A 20,176-nucleotide genomic window follows, 5' to 3' on the forward strand; every position below is an offset into this window, starting at 1 on the left:
ATTTGTCATAGAAAGCAAAATAATTATGATTCTCTGAAGACTCAAATGTTTACTCAGACACACACACACACACACACACACACTCACACTCATTCTCACACTCACACACACACACACACACTCACTCACTCACCCACACACTGTTGAATTTACAGTACATATTTATCCTAGATTAAAATGCTAGTGCTTTCTCTACAGCCATTGTATCAGACAGCATGCCAGCCAGGAGCCTGTTTGACACGGAGCCATTATTTGCTATAATAAGATTGGCTCGTTCAATGGTCAGCAAGAATACAGACAAAGACCAAAACTAACTGTATCTACTGTAACAGAATTTGCCAGTGTGGAGTGACCCTTACTGGCATGTCCACAAAAGGAAAATGATACCCATCTTTGCTGCTGAGCTTGTTTTTCAGCATACAAAGCCTTACTTAAACCTGGGATGGACTGAAAATGAAAAAGGAAGAAAAAACCTGAACAGACCGGATATCAACTGCACCTGAGCCCAAAAATGATCAGACTGTTAACCCACTTTCGACTGTTTTAGAGTAAACATCCACAATAATAAATGACAGAATTACACAACAACTCTACAGTGTATTAGTAGCTTGTTTCTGTCAAAGGAGTTACTTTGTCTTTTATTATCATACAGTTTCAAGAGAAACCAATATTGCACAGGATGAGAAGGATTAGAGCTGTAAATAGATTTCTGCTCCCCTCTATTCTCATCTCTTATCGTCACCCTTTTTCTCTTCTATCATGTCTTTTTTGCACTACTCTCCTCCAATCCTTCCCCTCACGTGATCCCATTTTCTTGTGTTCCTGTCACACCACACCATATCATTGTGTTGCATTTTTAATGGGAATATGCTTCCAGACCTTCATACTCTGCAATATACATGAATTATAGAATAAACTGACTAAAAAAGCAGCTAACCAATTTGCCTGTTTTTTTGTTGTTTTTTAAGTAGCCTCTGTTTTGAAAGTGAATTTTGAGTTGGATAAAAGGTGCTGCAGCAGTGACTGCTTCGCTATAGCGTTTCTACTGTCACCGTTTGCTTTGTGGTTTTGCCAAAGACTTAAAGTGCATCTTAGTATTCTTACATGATACCTCTTGCTTTTATCTTCCTCAGCTAAGGAGCTGAGTGAGTAGACTTCATACTTCCCTTTATTTTCAGTTGTGACTTGAGTCTGTTCCTCAACTTCAACACTTATAAGATTATCAAAAAGACCCATTTGTGTGAAGTATACAATGCTACTAGAAGCCTGTAACGTCTTCACTCTGCAAACTGGGATTGCCTTCTTTTCCCTGCTTGCCTATCTATGTTTGTTATCTATCTTATTTATCACACCTTTCCTTCCTCACCCTAGCACTACTTACCAAAGCCCACATTTCTATTGCATGTTGTAGAATATGATTTGTATTCCAAATTGAAAATACAATTTCAAATCAGCACTTTTCTGTCCTTCTCTCGACATGCAGTACTCTGATATATTCTAATTTGTGGTATGTGCGTGATGCAGGACATTTATTTCAATCTATTATGTCAATTAATTGTAACTTATTTTTGAGAGATATTAACTTTTTTATAAAAACAATTAGGAAATATATAATATAAAATATTATATTATATATTAATATAATTAATAAGAATACAAATACTACTGCTGCTGTTAAAAGCTATGGTGAGAATGTAACCAGATTCTGCATGTACTGTATGTAATAATAATAGAGTTGTGTCTCTCTACTGTAGGTTTGCGTGTCTAATTAAAATGCAGTGCCCCTGCAGCAGGATGGCCCCTGTACAAAGCATCTGGGAGACGGAGGTCAAGGCTTGCCCACTCTCGTTCCAGCCTTTATATAAGTGACTGTCAACAAAGCACAGACAGACAGAGAATCAGGAACACTCTGTTCCAGATAACAGTGTTTGTGTTTGCTGACGTGAATACACACAAGAAGAGGCATTTGTCTCTTTTAATTTGTTTCTAAATGTTGATGCTACAATTTATAGTAAGACGACCTCTATTGCATACAACGAATCAGCTAATGCTTTTGGTAGGGTAGTATTAATGGCCACTTCCTGAATCTCTGCCCCCTGATGGTGATTGTAATTTGGAACATTACATTGTATATTTTAATAATTTCCTACATATTTGTTTATTTATTAACAGAGTGCTTATACGTACATCATTTAATCAAATTAACCACTGTTTTATTTGTGTTGCTCATCAGTAAAGCTGTTGGGTCTGATTTATCAGAATATCAGTCAGTCTCACAACCATTTTCCGCGTCACTGTCAAACAGGCTGAGTAGACAAGTCACCTGGCATCTGAATAGGCTTTGCTTTACAAATATGACAGCTCAATGCTGACGGGGCATACCTGATGAGTCGGAAGCACAAAGTAGCCTCATGTGAGTCAGTTGTAGCCACGATAAGATCAGTCTTCTTTGTTGCCAAGTATCAGGGATAACCCTATGAAATGGCTAACTTCACTACACAATGCAGTCGGTCTGAACTCCTTCTTGTGGACTTTAGACACATGAGTGTACGTCACATGTAGGCACAAGCAATGGGCCTTTATGTAAATGTGGGAATATCTTTGACCCTAACCATACGCTTGTCTTCACAATACAGAATCTGTAATGCGGTTTGCAGTGACAGCAGACTTCCACGTCTGTTTGAAGTTTCTGCTATTTTCTAACTGTTTAGGCTGCACTCATATCATCATGATGCCTGACTGTCCCCAGAGCATACCTATGACCTACTACACTGGCTCACTTTGTTTGTTGCCTAAGCAGTTGTGACACTTTAGAGCATGTGTGTATTTTACGGGCCAGCTCACATTAGGTCAGTATATGATCCTCCCGAATAAGCATCATGTTGGTGAACGTTGTAATTACTACTCACCCTTGGCACAGTGCACTGTAGGCCAGCTATGAGGGACCAGGGGCTATGCAGTCATGTGGTAATGAATGTAAATATAGGGCAATGGAAGTGTCTGACATACATATGTACAAGCTGTATGGATCACACACGGAAGCACTTTAGCTATTGAAAATGACATTGAGTGTGTACAACTCCTTTTTATGAAGCTAGGGCAAAAACATTTTAGAAAAGGAGGATAAAAACGTAGGGAGAATACCGGCAGAACAAAAGAGGCAGGGAAGACAGCAAGGGAGGGAGGGGGAGACAAGTTGTCTTTGTAATTTCTGGCCTCCTACCCAGTCTTTTATCAGGTAGTGTCAGATAATCCCCCCTGTGGAGGAGGAGACGAGAGCCTCCTGAGGGTACTGAACTAAAAAAAGGCAATTTTACCATCTTCGTCATGCTAGCTGAAGTAGCTCGTCCACTTATTTTGTACTTGTGCTTGGTGATCCTTTACAAGGTGTTGCATAGCATTCAGGACACACATCCAAATGTGCCAATATTAAAAAGAAAGTCTATATGAGAGGGCAGAGCCCTGACTTAGTGATGAGTCTGAAGTCAGCCAGGTGTAATTCTGAAAACTATTTCCAGCAATTCTAAGCTCCTAAATGCAGCGGGAGTAACCAGGCCCGTCCCTCAATATCAGGAGGCTCTGCTGGCTAAATAACCAGCTACTGTTATATACGGCAGTGAAGTTACATTTTTAGGGAGGGTCATCTCACAGGTTACTGAATGAACCCAAATTCAACATTAATACTAGTAGCTGGAGTGTCTTTAATTTATTACATTCCAAATTGAAGATTACTTTTATTCCTAATGTATGTTCTAGATTCTTGATTAGATTATTCATTTTTTATTTCCAGTCGTAGAAGCACAAACGTTTTGTAGCCATCTGTGAAAAGAATGTGCAGGAACAAAAATCATATTCGTATCAAACGCAGAACAAATCAAATGGTTTTGTTGAAGTAATTTCTACTCATATGGAGAGCGGACGAGGACACCTCGTGCCGAGCATCAAAGTGAATCTGCTGGATATTTTCTTGGTTTAACAAGTTGGTAACTTGCCATAGATTCTCTGAGTTGATTAATGCTGCTGTTTCTTGCTCTGCTGCACTGAGATTAGACTATCTTTCATTTAGCCATTTCTCTCTCTCTCTCTCTTCTTTCCTTTGTTTGCTTGTCTTTTTGTTGTTGTTGATCCAGCACAGTAGTGTTACACCATCATCATGACAGTAGTATGTACAGATGCTGCATATACTACCAGTCCAGCTTTGTGTCAAAGTTTGGAGTCTAGACAGCTAATGAGTAAATATAATTATCTGTAAATCAATTAAATGTATTTATAAAGCCCAATATCACAAATTACACATTTGTCTCAGTGTGCTTTACAGACTGTACAGCATACGACACCCTCTGTCCTTAGACCCTCGAAAAACTTCCTAAAAGAAACCTCACAATTAAAGGGGGAAAAATGGAAGAAGAAGCTGAGGAGGGATCCCTCTCCCAGGACGGACAGACGTGCAATAGATGTCGTGTGTACAGGATAAACAACATAGTAAAAATACAAAATCCATGATACAGAACTGAGGGTGTGATCAAATCTGTGTGCTCATTGCAATTTGGGGTCTGACACTTAATGGTACAGCCTGCAAACTGTGGGATAGCTATGAGATGGAAGAACACACTGTTTTAATATCACCTCAGCAAGCTTAGCCTCAAACGGATATATCATGGCAGATAGAAAGAAGGACATGAATGGAATGAGATAATCACATTGTTGTTAACAAGTTGCTTTTCTCTGACTAGTTTGGTTATGACCTTGTGCATATTGAAGCAGTGTTGATAAACCATCCATTGTGGCTGTGCAAACAGTCCATTGTATGTTCCACTAGTATTACTGTCGCTGTTACCACCCGAAACCCCTTTGTGATATTTGAGTAGCAGTTGAGGTGAGACACTGTCAGACTAAGAATATGGAAATGAGATACATGTTGTGACGACTGTTATATTAGCTAGAGAGTTTCCTGCTCTATCAGTTATCAAATGACTACTGACAAGAGATGGGCACTGTCTGCTCATTCATTGGCCAACATAAATATGGAATGACTGAGAGCACATCTTTCCTTCTAAAGGAAATCAGGATGTGTGTGCTCGTTTTATAACTGTGCAGCAGTCCTGTTAAATCAGGATATATGACTGAGGGTCTTTTTCAATCTGAGATGATGATCTGTAGTGTTTGAAGACTGTGTCTCTCTGAGTGCCCCTCAGCACTTGGTGCTATGGTGAGGCAGAGTTACCTTCCTGTCCTCCCCTGTGTCTCAACATGTGTACATAAGCATGCGCAGGTATTTAGCTATTCATGTCTATACGTACATGTGCACATTACTTGTGTATGTATCTGTCATTTTTATTTCTTGTTCCCTTCTGATTCTTTATCTCTGCTAGGGTTACCCTGCCTCCCTGGAGAGGACATGTTGCTGTGGTTTAGATCCCAATACTGCATTTGTGTGTGCATGTGTATGTGATGGATTTTACCAGTGAGCTTGCGTGTTATATATGGAGGTAACTACATCGGACGGCCGCACATTAAAACGTAATCAAACTGAGCTGTAAGAATGTATATAAGGGAGAGGCATGACCTAGTCTGGCGTAGAAGAAATGTAATACTCTCCTGAAGCTGCTGTGGCCTTTTGTTGTTGTGCATGCTAGAACAGATTTATCTATTAAGTTGTCTGTTTGTTATGCCCCTTAAGCTAATTGAAGCTACTTTAGCACCGGAGCAACAACAGCAACTGCCAGGTTAAAGGCTGGTAATAAAGAAATGGATTTGTACTCCACAAAATTAGGGGCTTGTATTGCACGTCTCCCTAAACAATAATCGGGCTTTCATCTGGAAGTACTACGATATGGCTTCCCCAGTGTACATACACGACCACTTACAATGAGCTCAATCACAGCTTCTCGACCATCTCCTATTACTGTGGATGACTGGCGCTTCTGTGTTAGTGGGTTATAACCTCTTAGGGCAGTTTATTGAGTGGTTTCAGAAAAGGCTGTCGTGCCGTTACAAACGGGGTTGACTGCCACAGAAGTCAACACGCATACAACAACAGTTTGCCTCATACACCTTGTATAGCCTGTATAGTCTATCGAGTCTGTCTGTCATAGTTTGACCAAACACTTGTGTTTGGGTTTCTTAAGGGTTGAGCGATTAATCATTTAGCTCCCTAGATTTCAGGACATGCAAGGACGGGTGATTGTAATGCTCATTACTTTCATTTTACATTAAATGTTGTATTGTAATAAAAAGTAAATACACAATCAATGATGTGGCACTGGTCTAAATGGTCTTTCCCCCAAACCACCAAAGTTTTATCGAAGATGATTCCATGATTAACCCGTTTGCTTTTTTGCTGATACAGTGGGTTTTATGTACGCAATGATTTCACCTACTGCTGTGTGCATGATGCAGCCCCTAATTTGTTTTTGTTTTTGTTTCAGGCTGCATAACTATTACCACCTTATCATAACCATAAGTCATTATAAGATTTTTTTTAAGTCAGTGTTCTTCCCAGAAAACAACAGAAAGAATGCTACATCCAGACTATGGTTAACTTACAGTATGACAGCCCACGAGGGACAATTATGTGTGAATGAAATGCAAACAGATTCCTGCACCTTTTACAATTGTCCACTTTACTTTTTAATTTCACTAGAATTTGATAACCTGTGGAGAAGGATTTTACCCCACTTGCCAATCATTGCCAAGCCCTGCAGCGTGTGCATGCACAAGCTTGGATTATGAATGAAAAGGAAAAAATATAGACTTATCTACTGATAAGTGATTGCTAATAAAAGTAATAGGTAATCAGTGCACAAATGGTTGAAATAAAATGAGTCTTCTTAAAAGCTGAAGGATTTTCTGCAATATCTTTTTCAAGCTGGGAACATGACACAGTTTCAGGAAGAAAGAGAATTGCAGTATCTAAAGGAGGAGACATAAAAGACATGCAAAGATTTTTTGCATGATTTTTTAATATTGCCAATTATTAAAGATTGTGTTCATATTTGTATTAAATCTATCAGTTCTACAATAATATGTTATGTATGTCAGCCTTGTGTTTGTTTCTCTCTGAATATTTAGACCATTGTTAGTGTATCATGGTGACTTGTAAATAATTCTGTGTGTGTGTGTGTGTGTGTGTGTGTGTGTTGCAGAGGGAGAAAGATGGCAATATGTTCAACAGGCAATATAATACACATCAGATCCAGCTGATCACTGGCAAAACATCACAAGCCACTTCAAGGCAGTATTCGAGGCATTGTGCAGGACACACACACACACACACACAACCTCAATGCTCTTCCCACTCATGTGTACATTGGTTGCCGGAGCTGTCTTTGTATCCTATCACCATAACAACTGCCTCACAGAAGATAAAAAAAGGGAAAAGCCAAAGTGAATTTCTCTCACTCAGTTTGACTTGGAGATGGTGAGAGAAGCGGACGGCAGCTCCTCGCAGCATGTCAGTGTGGTGTGTTTGAACAAGAGGCAGGCTTGCAGAGGCAAGCGGGCTGCAGATGACTTGGTGTGAAGAGAAAGGGAGTATGTGATGTGAGCTTCGGAAGGTGTAGGGTGTGACTTTTAAGAACGAGGAATATACATGATGGTGAGTGCCAGAAATCTCTGCTGCGTTCTGTTTGCATTCTTGCATGTGAGTCTACATGTTGGTATGTGTTTAAGTTTGTGAGGCTATATTAAATTCCTTGTGCTAAGTAATCAAGTTGTGTGCGTGTGTGTGTGTGTGTGTGTGTGCGTGTGCGTGTGCGTGTGCATGTGCCTGTGCCTGTGCCTGGAGGCTATTGCACATGTGGATGTTATGTAATAACTGAGGCTGAGAAACAGCGAATGCAATAGTAATGAAAGTTTTCTGTGAAGCTCATTTGGTTACTGCAGATATTGTGTAATTACATCCTCAGGATACACATTAGGTTATCATCCATGTTTTCATTGATATTGTATATGTTCAGTATTAAACTATAGTATAGTAGATTTCTTTTAATAATTCTTATTTTTAAATAATGTCTTTTGTAGATACAGTATATAGTCATTTTCTACGCTATAATATTATGTCTCAGTCCAAGATAGATTGTTGCCCTGATACTTTAGGCTACAGTAATCTATTATGAAATGTTAGTGCTGTAACCTTGTTCATAGCTTCATTTTTCACTCTATACTCTACAGGCGTATACCCATCAGCAGAGGTGATGAATAGTTTTAATCACAAGTCACAGAGGAAATGAAGTGTATTTGTGTGTGTGTACATTATGTGTGAATTAGGACTTGCACGCAGGTTTGTGCTTGTTTTATGGAAATGGTTTTAAGCATCCATGTTGGACTCAGTGATGTGAAAGTGTTGCTCTCAGGCACTGTACAGTATTATAACCATTACGTTTGAACTGAAATTGTGACGTTAGTCTCAGAATCTCATTTTCTTGGCAGTAATATCCAAAGGAAAGGTCTTCATTTCAGTGTTACTTTACTGCCCTTTCCTTGTCTTTTTTGGTCCATCCTATTATAGCTTGTATATCTACTGCACATGGTCCATTTGCTTGGCATGACAGAACAGAAATAAACCTTCAAACACAGAAGTAGAGAGCAGTGACTTAAGCTTTCATCTCTGAACTGCATTATTAAACATCCCCATCCTCATGAGTCTGACATCACCCAATCACAGCTGTCTTTTCCCTCTACTTCTCCCCTCTCCCCGCTCCCTTGTCTTCCTCCATTAGGCAAACCTGAAGAAGTTTATGGAGTATGTGCAGCAGAGGAACATTGAAAAGGTCACAAGGTTCCTGGAAAAAGGCCTGGACCCCAACTTCCATGATCCAGACACAGGAGGTAAGGAAGTCTGTCCTCAGAAGACTTTAGTTAATTAATTTGCTCGCTCTCTCGCTCGCTCGCTCTCTCTCGCTCGGTCTCGCTCGCTCTCTCTCGCTTGCTCTCTCTCGCTCTCTCTCGCTCTCTCTCGCTCGCGCTCTCTCTCGCTCGCTCTCTCTCTCGCTCACTCTCTCTCTCGCTCTCTCTCTCGCTCGCTCTCTCTCTCGCTCGCTCTCTCTCTCGCTCTCGCGCTCACTCTCTCTCTCTCTCTTTTTTTTTTTCTCTTTCTCTCACTCTTTCTCCATGTATGGATTTTTTCTGAAATAAGCCTTCTGCATATTGGGCAAAGCTGGATTACTCTCTTTGCTAATCTCCTAGCGTTTATGCAAATGTTTGTCCAGCCATAAAGGAGATTTCCCTGTTGGGTGACCTGTCGTCTGACAGAGGAGCTGTGAAGCAGAGGGAACATAAGAATTTTTTGATTTAACACCAACAGGAGGCAGTCACTTAGGCAGGTTCGAGGGTGACAATCCCCATAGCCAAGGCAGTTATCCAAATACAGAGTCGCTTAAAATGTAAACCAACAGTTTTAATGACTGTAGTGGCCAATTTTGGATATTTTTGTATTTTGTTTTTATATTTTACAGAATGTCCTCTAACGCTGGCAGTACAGCTGGAGGGATGTGCAGAGCTCATCAAGGTGCTGAAGAGCGGAGGGGCGCATCTGGACTTCAGAACAAAAGATGGCATTACTGCCCTACACAAGTCCGTGCGCAGCAAGAACCATACAGCACTTATAGTGAGTTTAACACACACACACACACAATCATAGCAGAAAGCTGACTCCTCTCTTTTCTTTCTTTTGCTACACCAATTTCCTGCTTGCAAACTTTCCCTCTGGGAAAGCAGAGTTTGCAGGTAGGCAATATCTGGCAGAGGGTGCTTGAGCAATTGAGTACAGAGGGAGCTTGAGCAATTACTGAACATGTGAGGATTAACATGCCCTCTTTGAATGGACTGGAATATTCAATGACTGGCCTTGTATGTGTCTGGTTTGAGGAGGCTTGTTGAAGACACTTGTTGAAATGAAAGGATTTACATGAGTCATCTAATTGATTTCCTGTTGAGCCAGAACTGTTGAAAATGAAATTGGTTATTACAGCTCAGTCATTGTCATTATCCAAATATTCAATGTCCGTTGGACCTTGTAACATACGTAAGCTGTTGCTGCTGTTGGTATAATAAGTCTTCGACAGGTTTTAATTTCTCCAAATAAAATCTATATAGTTTAATTTACAATAATTTGATACAGTCCTACATTACAAGAATGCTCCTAATATTTTCTGAGGTGTAACTGAATTGATCAGCACCTGGTTTGTGGATTTGTTTCTTTTACCAAGTGTGAATACCATTAACATAATATAGCCCTATGTGCTGGTATCCTTGACTTTCTCGTTGCATGGTGATGATATATGCAACAGTAATTGGGGATTGTATAAATTAATTTAAGCATTATTCCCCCCTATACTTCCTCTGTCCCCCTTTAGACGCTGTTGGACTTGGGTGCATCACCTGACTATAAAGACAGTAGGGGGTTGACTCCTCTCTATCACAGCTCGATGGTAGGAGGAGACCCCTACTGCTGTGAGCTGCTGCTGCATGATCATGCACAGGTTGGCAGTGTGGATGAGAATGGCTGGCAGGAGATACACCAGGTAAAACACACACACACATACACACACACACACACACATAGATAGAAAAGTGATGGGTTGTGTTTCCCTCAGTTTGAGAATTTATTTTGTGTTGGTCAAATCCCTTGGGGGGAGGGAAGCTGCAACTTGGGAAGAAAGTGCTTTTTTTGGATTGGACATTCCCCACTATTCAATCTGCACTTTCAACTGCATTTCAAAGCAGAAGAAATAAACAGAACTATTTGAAAGAAATACTAGGCTCAAATAAATGTTATCTTTGAAAAACCTCAGACATTGCATTTTTCATTAGGTTGACCACCAACACCTGTACGTGTACTTTGCACATACTCACACAAACACTGATGACCACTAACATGTCATTACCTTTACGTATGCGTTTCTATATTTAGTGAAATAGAGGCCTCCAGAAATGAAGAGTTACCGGGACTTCAGAGGAGTTACTCATTCTCCTGCAGCTGTATCTGAGCCAGTGCCCGGTAGTTCAAGTAGTCGTGTAAAGCTGGGTGTTAAGCATAGAAATAGTTTCTTGACCTACGAAGTTAAAACACGGCATATACTGCATGGAATTTATACTCGTACGGCATCAAGCCATGCCCCGCTGTGTAAACATAATGGAGGCTACTGCCTACATGTTGTTTTTGTTTGTGTCGGGGCTTTTTAGCTTATATGTAGTAGTGACAGAAAGACACGAGAGGTCTGAAGGTTCTGTAAATGAAACCAAACTGAAAGTTGTGGCGCTCGTTTCTTCTATTGCTCACACTGAATATAAATAAGTGCAGAGGAAATGTTGTATGGCAACATTTTGCTGTTATGAGAGAATCCAGCTTATACTATTAATGGTATATTCTTATGTAAACCTTCTTGATTCTTTTCTGGAAAAAATGTATTATCAATATTTGTATCATAGGAGATGACATCACACTATTATTTTTTTTTACCTTTTTTTTTTACTATAAATATAGTTATTTTGAAGTGGGTTGCAGGAGAAACCCAACTCGGCAACTAAATTGCAAAAAGCGGCACAATGTCAGTCAATGTTTGCACCGAGCTTTCATTACTCTTGTCCAACTCCCCCCTTCATCTGTTATTCTCTCTTTCATAGTTACCTACACTATCGGTCTAATGGTGTTCATCTCAAGGTCTTTCTATTATTGTTGTCGTAAGGTAATTTATGAGCAATATGAAAAGTTCACAGAGTTCACAAGTTGTTTTTTTCCTAGAATAAGTTGAACTAAATTAATAAAACACACAATGAATTGATTAAATAAACCTGTCAGGTATTGCTGAAGTGTGGTAACCATTGTGCTGTTGAGTGCTTATTTATACAAGCTTGTGGGTTCAACAGTTCTGTACTGGAAAGACAATGGGCCTCATGCAAGAAACAGTGATCCGCACAGATTTCTGCCAAATACGAGCGATTTAAGAGAATTTGTGGCATCCACCCATTTTCTTGTACATTTTAGAATTTTATCTAAAATACTTTTCCTCCACTTTCTTGTGAGTCATATTTTGTCCTTTCGGTTTTGGTCACTCACATTGCATTTGTTTGATGTATTGCACTATTAAAAAAAAAAAAAAAGGTACAAATGAAATTGTGTTCCAGACCTGTCCTACATGTCATGAACACAGATGTGTTTTCCCCCTGTGGAGAAAGTCAGTCTAACTTCATATTAGATCCATAAAGTGGTCCTCTAATACGACTACTGACACTACAAAATATGATGTGGGTTCGTTCGCTGATCTCTGACAGCGGGACTTGAAGCTCTGCGGTGTTAAATTACTATTTTTACTCTTGTACGACATTTTATGTGAAGGAAACTTGCCCTCACACAGAGCGTAACAGGTAGCCATGTATGACTCTTTTATGGCCGTTGATTATGCTAATGGTAACATCTCATAAAAGTTTGTGCCGTTAAGAAAGTCTGTTGAATCCAACATGGAACAGAGAATTTTAGGATAACATGTTGTTGCATGAAGCCCACTTTCTGGTATCTTGTCTATGGGCTTGTTAACACGGTGGTGCTGTTTCCATCACACACCATCTCTGTCCTCCATTCTGTTTTACCTAAAGCTGGCTTGTTCAGGAGCTACCGTAAGGAGAAATGAAAGTCAGACATGAAGACTATGAGGGTTTGTTTTTATATATTTGTCCTTTGTGTGTCAGGATTCATTAAGGGGTTCATAGAAGAACTCGGATCATGTTTCTGTGTTTATTATTTCAAGATACTGTAGAAAAAAATCAGAAAATCCTTCAACCCTAAACATTTTCTCTCCATTTCATTTCTTTCATCCTCCTTCTTCTCGTCTCTTCTTTTTCTGTGTCCTTTCCAGCATTAGTATTCTAGAGGGATATGTCGTGCACAATAGGATACACTGCTGAAGGTCTGATAACCAACAACAATCCCAGCATCATTTGTGCGCTGTCTCACTACTGTCACACACTCTTAGCGAGACAGAACACAGGAGGGAGAGAACAATTGCTGGGGAGAGTTGGTGTGCTTCTTTGTCAATGACACAGGACAAAACCACGGAGTAGGAGGGGAAAAAAGAGAGAGGAGATAGATAGAGATTAGATGAAAAGTTTATTGCTCCCAATTATGTGAAAAGAAGAAGCTGAAAAAGGCATCACTATTGTCGGAATAATTTTATCTCACAGATTTTTCCTCAGGTGATACAAGCAAGGTTTCCCTCTTGCTGACTGTTAACAACATGTGTGAGGAAAATTAGCCCGAGGGAAAACACAAGGAAAATATTCAATAGTTTTAACATTTCTGAGGCGATCATGTTTTAGGTGTTGTTACGTTTACTTTGCAGGTGATCTGTATTTGGGCTGCTTTTTGTATTTCGAGAATATTCAAGCTATTCCACTTTAATCACTGCTTCAACTGTATTTTGTGGCAAAGGAAAGAGGTTGGTTACATTAAGAAAAAACGGTTGCTTTCAGTCAAACAGGCAGAGCCCGAGGGTTACAGCAGCCAAACTCACGATTGTTTATGTAGCATCAGTTTTCACCCTTTCTTCATTGTGATTGATCTGCTCATATAAGCACAATTTGCTGTTTACTCATTTGGCTAAGTTGCACATATCTGTTATATCCCTGGTTAAAATCACTACACCTTTTACATAACAAATACGACTGTAAAAAATGCTGTTCTGTTCATGTATATTATTTTATCAGAGAGACTGTGTTATTGCTCCCTTTTGACTTTATAAGTAAAAATGGATTAATTTGTAAGAGTAAATGTGTGAATCTGTCCTTTCAGGCATGCCGCTATGGCCACGTGCAGCACCTGGAACACCTGCTGTTCTACGGCGCTGACATGAGCGCCCAGAATGCATCTGGAAACACCGCCCTGCATGTGTGTGCTCTCTACAACCAGGTAACCAGTTATTAAAAACGTATGATTGGACAGCTGTGCTTTACACGATTTACATCCAATGGCAATGTTCAGGGCCAACGCGAGAGGAGGTTTCATGATCACACAACCTTTCCCTGACCCTAACCATACAGTATTTGCCACGTATAGTCTTCGTATGAAGAATGACTCAAAAACGTTTTTGTGTGAGCACTATGTGCCGTAAGTATGTACATACGGTATGTAGGCATTTGAGCCTTTGCTTGTCCTCCAAGAGTTGTAGGAGCAATCACTGTGCTCGAGGACACTTATGCAATGCAGAGACTTGTTGTTATAGAGCCTTCTGATTTGCAGGATAGCATTCACACCATGCTCCGCCTGTTCATGTGTGTGTGTACATGCACACTTGTGTGTACTTGAGTGGAAGTATCCTTTATTATCTCCATGGTATTTGTTGCCTGTTATGATAATGGACTGAAAGGGGAGAAGAGAAGTGGGATTGTGGCACCAAAATGGAACAAAGATCAGGGATATGTTATGTGGGTTTCCATCACTAATGCACTCTGTCCGCTGCAATTTGGATGAAAGCAGCAAACTGTTTTGTTGCAGTTAATTATTTTTTGATGCTCTGATACCTTAGGAAGTATCAATGCCAGACTGGGATGTTGTGCTGTTGTACAGAGTTGTTATTGTGTGTGAGAGTTATTACAGTGACTACCTCAATCTCTCATTCACACACACTGAGGATCTTACCTTGGTCTGCATTTCCAATATCATATATGTGATGATAAAGCTCTATACATGAAAACAAGCATTCCTTTAACATTACATTTTTCTTTTTGTCAGTAAATTCCATGAAAGGTTTTTATTTTTTTTAGCAAATGTCCTCATGAATTTGTGACATTAATAAAGGAATAAATAGTGCATTTGTTGGGGATTATTTACACACATGTGGTGCTCTAGTGAGTATGTACGGCAGAAGAAAGGTGTTTTGTTGCAGTGACGCAAAATAAACTACAGTGCCCATATGTGTGGTAATGAATGTCACCTAGTGCAACGAGGGTGTTTTTTTTAATTGTTTTTAGACAACAATAAATATATATAGCAGAGAGGAATATTCCACTATACACACCATTACAGGATACACAGGATACATTCATGTTCATTGTTGGTCTTTTCATAGTATTTGTTGGTGATAAGAAATACTTTTAACATTTCCAACCTTATCCATTAAGTTATTTTATATAATTTCCACAAAGATCAACATCCGCTTGATTCTTCGGAGATAATTCATTTGTGCATACCTTCCAATGATCCCCACGTGAGGACATTTTCCCTGCCTGAGATGATGGTTGGTGGTGGTATTTGTATTGCACTCTATGTGATATACCGGAAAACTGAAACGGTAGTTGCAGCTTATAAAGTAATAATATGATGTTCGGGTCTTATGAGGCTGTGATAACAGGAATGACATAAATAGTATATGTTTTTAAATATGAATGAATGTGTTCTATATCAGGAGAGGTACACGAGGACACTGGGAGATGAGCGCAGTGAGAGCCAGCAAACTCCTGGGAAAATGACGAGAGTTGTGGAAAAGGCTTTTCTGCTCCTTCGTTTGAAAATAGAGAGTAGAGGGAGGGAGGGAGAGGGAGAGAGAGAGAGAGAGAGAGAGAGAGAGAGAGAGAGAGAGAGAGAGGGAGATAGAGAAGGGGAGAGAGAGGGAGGGAGGGAGAGGGAGGGAGAGAGAGAGAGAGAGAGAGAGTTTTATTTACAGTTACTTTTACAACTTCTTGTAAGTCTACAGTCTGGTATTGGACATGCTCACAGCTCTTGTGTGCTTCCACTGTTAAGGATGGCTGTTATCCTGCCAGTGGCGGTTGAACACCACGTTGAGCTGATTGATCCCAGAAACAGTGTCTCTTTGCAGGGTTCCAGGAGGCTCGGAACATGCCTGGCTTACATGATTAAGTACCATTACAGAAAGAAACAGACTTTGAATTGACCGGGAACCTAGTAGTCTAGTGACAAAGATCAATATATCCTTATGAAGAGAGAAAAGATAGTCTCAGAAAGAGGGACTGATAGATGAAGGTGGGAGAGAGAGGCTGAATGGCAAGATAACATAGTCAGCAACAGTATAAGCTTGATCATTTGTCCCATTGCTGGGGTCTGGCTGGCCATTAACATTTACTGTTAGCTTGCCATTTGTGATCAGCAGCAGTGAAAGAAGGCCTGGCAGGGGTCTTTTACCTGGCGGACAGATCCATGGGAGGTGGTTGGATGAATGATTGAGTAAAGGACAAAGAAGGTAATGCCCAGTGGGGACAAAACTGATGAGCGAAATCAAATAGAAGTGGTTCAAGACACGCATGAATGCAATCTTGGGGCAACTCTATAATCGGCTGTATGGAGAAAGTATCAATGCATTTCATGCCACAATACTATGCTGCTGTTGTGCACAATAATGAGGAGGAATACAGCTCTTATTTACATTGTTCCAGCCTTAAATCATGCATGTTATGTGCTTTAGATTAGTCACAATCCAATATAAAAACAAGCTCTACATTCAGTGAAGGATGCCAAATCTGCTTCAATTCCAATGAGAGAAGGGATCCTCAAATGTATAAACATGGCTGTGAAAAGTACCATCTGTTACACTCTTTACACATGACTGACCCACGTCATTACTGTAAAGTACTTGACTTAGCTCAATGTGTATTCCTGTGTAGCTAATGTAATCACATCTAGCAAACCATGGTGAGGACGGCTGGAAAGCTTTTCTTAATGAAATCCTATAGGAAGCCTTGGAGAGAAGCGCAAGACAGATGGCCTACACTGTAATTGGCCTCTGTGTGTGTGTGTGTGTGTGTGTGTGTGTAGGTGTGTGTTTGCGCATGCGCGTGTGTGCGTGCACGCTTGTCTGTATGCTATGCATCTGTTTAAAAGAGTGTAGAATGTCTTTAAATGGCACAAACTCAAGAATTTACAGCATCTGTTGTTCTCAAAACTTCATTCACTTGATTATTTAGCGTGTTGACATCGACACCAGATACACTAAAGCGAGGTTAATATCTTGTAAGCTGCATGTAAATGGAGATATTTAGCTGCTCCAGATGGATTTTGTCTGTAATCCTGAGACCAGTGGTACCCAAAGTCAGTGCCACGACATTGTTAATGTATTGTGCTTTTTTGATGCCAATTTTTTTATGTGGTAAAATGTTAACAATTGGCCTACAATTTATGATACCTTTTCAAGCGTATCAAAACAGGAGAAAAAAATGTAATATGCAAAGGCATTATATGTTGTTCCACAGCTCCTGACGTGCTACTAACTCATTGTTGCCGGTTGTTATAATAACACAACACGGATTGGATTCTTTTTAGAAGCATCTCAGTTCTCAGTCTGAGAGGACTGAATCTGAGCCGAACATCAAAAATAAAATAAGACTCGGAACTACTTGCCTCACGGCTTAACAGACTGTTAAGGCAGCTTGTGAAAGAAGGATATCCATCATTGTGCGATTGCACACTCACTGTGGTATTGCACATCTCTAATATCATGTGTGATGATAAAGCTCTATACATGAAAACTAGCATTTCTTTAACACTTCTCTCCAACCTTAATGTATTCTCTATGATACATTTCTTCAAAATCATTCAACAGATTTTTCCTTTCCTTTGGTAAATAAACCTGTTTTGTCACCCAAGCGGAGAAGTGAAAATACACATTTGCACATGCACTCACAGATCTGTCTAAATAAAACATGCACAGTTAGCTCCTCACAATAAAACAAATCAAAAATAAAACTTTTGGAAATGGTGTTCATTTGACTCTTTACACTGAACGGTGTGTGTGTGTGGGGGGGGGGGGGGGGGGGTACATTGTGTATGCACGTGCATAATGTATGGATGATTAGCAATTAGTCAAGCTAACAGCTGTAGGCGATTATCTATATAGGTTTTTAGATGTTTTAGACCCTTAACGGTTGTATAGGCTATTAGCAGCAAGAGTAATCATACATTATTCATAACACCTGCTCCGTTTACAAATGCCCCCATGTCTTTACCATCTATGTTTACATGGACTTCGCAGGTTTTCTGTGTCCCAGGCGACACCATGGTCATTTCAGAGCAGAGTCAGGCACAGCACACACACATAGCTATCATCTATGTGTTTTACCAGAAGAGGGTGCTCCAGTGTATCAGTGTTAACCTCATACAGTAGTGAGAGTAGTAAGAGCGGATCATCAGATACACCCAGCTTGATGAGTAAAACCACATGGACGTTATTAATTTAACCACATGAGCATGCATATCCCTGAATGTGGGACTCAGTGGTCACAGGAGTTACCAGAGTCATTGTGCTGATTGTAGAGCAAGGCTAGTCCTGTCAATTCAGTGTTAAATTACAAATCGACCCTCAGCCTGGGGCCTGTGCTCATTTACACTCAAAACAACGTATGGTAATAGTGTGACACAAGAGAGAGAAACGTGTGGTTGTGAACTTTTGAGGATGTCGGTTTTGTGCTTGTTGTAATGTGTTCCTTGTATTAAATTAATTTCAGCCTGCCTTTCTAAACCCACATTTAGTAAAAATAGCCATTGCTTGGCCAACAGACTCTATGTTGAATGACCAGTGTTCTACTACAATCACTTCAACACTTTTATGATTTGTACAGGACATGTTTGGGTCTCTTCCTGCTGAGTTTACTGTAATTAAAAGATGTAAATATATACAAACTAGGGGTGAATGGTTTGAGATAAAAGCAGTATAAATTGAAGTCTGGAGACCTACCAATGTATATCAGCATGTTATAATTTGTTTCAACTTTAAGTACAGTAGCAGACTAAGGCATTGATAAGAGTTAAAGGTATACATTACAGTGGTAATGAGGTGCAGAGGTGCAGCAGCTCTCAGGGCTGCAGTTCGAGGTGAGATGGTGTTGATATATTAGTAGAGGACTGAATTAAATGCAGTGAAAAATACCATCAGAGTTCAGTTGCAGCCACTAGTGATATTACAATTATTTGAATGTCAAGTTAAAATTCAAGTTTATACCACAACTCCCCGCTGTCTGTTTGCTTCTACAATCAAACAGATGACATTTAAAAAGGTTTATTTTAGTAAACTGTTCTCAACCACATCCTTTCTTGTGGCTCGTGTATATCCAATGTGCTCACCTCCGCTCATATGTTTGATGCATACACATCATATATCTGTGTGTGTGTGTGTGTGTGTGTGTGTGTGTGTGTGTGTGTGTGTGTGTGTGTGTGTGTGTGTGTGTGTGTGTGTGTGTGTGTGTGAGTGTGTGTGTGAGAATGAGAGGTAGAGAGTGAGAAAGAGAGAAAGCAGGAGTAAGGGAGTTATGTGAAAATAACTATTTAACTAATTTCTTCACTCTAACTACTGTGTAGCTGTGCACACGTAGACGGCAATCACTTCTGGAATCAGGAAAAGTGTCCATGTCTGAATAAGGATAGCCATCTTTAGCTACGAAATAACTAATTGAATCACCCCTATGTTGGTTGTGGAGGGTTTCTCAAAGGGCATCCTTGTTCATTCCACACGCTGTCTGCTGGAGTCAGTGCTCACACTGGCAGACACTTGACCAGACAGACGTTGCATGTGTTGCTGCCTTTGTAAATAACTGTCACACTGCTCAGCCGTTCTTAATTGTATTCTACACTGATATTCACATTTTATAAACCAAATCCAAATGTCTAAATGATATGACTTTTTATTTTTAATTATTTTCATTTTGTTGCATATGGTAAAATACAGAATACCATGACATTTAAAATTCCTAGCCAAACAAACGCATACATCTCTCTGTTGTCATTCAGGATAGCTGTGCACGAGTTATCCTGTTCCGGGGGGCCAATAAAGAGATAAAGAACTACAACAGCCAGACCGCCTTTCAGGTATGTGTGGTATGCAAACCCACTGCATACTAATGTGTGTATTATCATACCTTACATCTTTGACATGTCAGAGCTGAATGGATTGAATGCCTTGTCTCACACAGCCTAACACGGCTGCATTGAATCTGTTGATTACTTTAAAAAAAACATTTTGGTCTGTGTCTGAATTGTGGCCTTCCTGGTTGATGAAGTCCGTGTAAAATTGACACCGACACTTCCTGTGCAGAACAAAGTTAATTTGTTTGTACACAAGGCCGGCTGGTCTGCACAGAGCCCAGACAATTGCCACACATACAGATTTGACACATCTGCCACAACAAAGGACTAAAATGTATGAAACATTTATGAGGAGAGTGAGTGGAAAAAAAAGAG

The 20,176-nt window shown here is 40.0% G+C and overlaps 1 protein-coding gene across 2 annotated transcripts in view; it reads left to right on the forward strand.

Moving 5' to 3' along the window:
• Nucleotides 1–20,176, forward strand: part of shank3a (SH3 and multiple ankyrin repeat domains 3a) — a 133,530-nt gene that overhangs the window by 38,897 nt on the left and 74,457 nt on the right. For both annotated transcript variants that reach the window (XM_029432994.1, XM_029432997.1), the window contains exons 4-8: nt 8,721–8,829; nt 9,456–9,607; nt 10,356–10,523; nt 13,787–13,903; nt 19,727–19,804. In XM_029432994.1, the coding sequence (XP_029288854.1) occupies nt 8,721–8,829; nt 9,456–9,607; nt 10,356–10,523; nt 13,787–13,903; nt 19,727–19,804 (624 nt within the window). The remainder of the gene's footprint in view (nt 1–8,720; nt 8,830–9,455; nt 9,608–10,355; nt 10,524–13,786; nt 13,904–19,726; nt 19,805–20,176) is intronic.

This window comes from Cottoperca gobio, chromosome 6 (assembly GCF_900634415.1).
Source record: "Cottoperca gobio chromosome 6, fCotGob3.1, whole genome shotgun sequence".
In the NCBI taxonomy this organism is placed as follows: domain Eukaryota; kingdom Metazoa; phylum Chordata; class Actinopteri; order Perciformes; family Bovichtidae; genus Cottoperca; species Cottoperca gobio.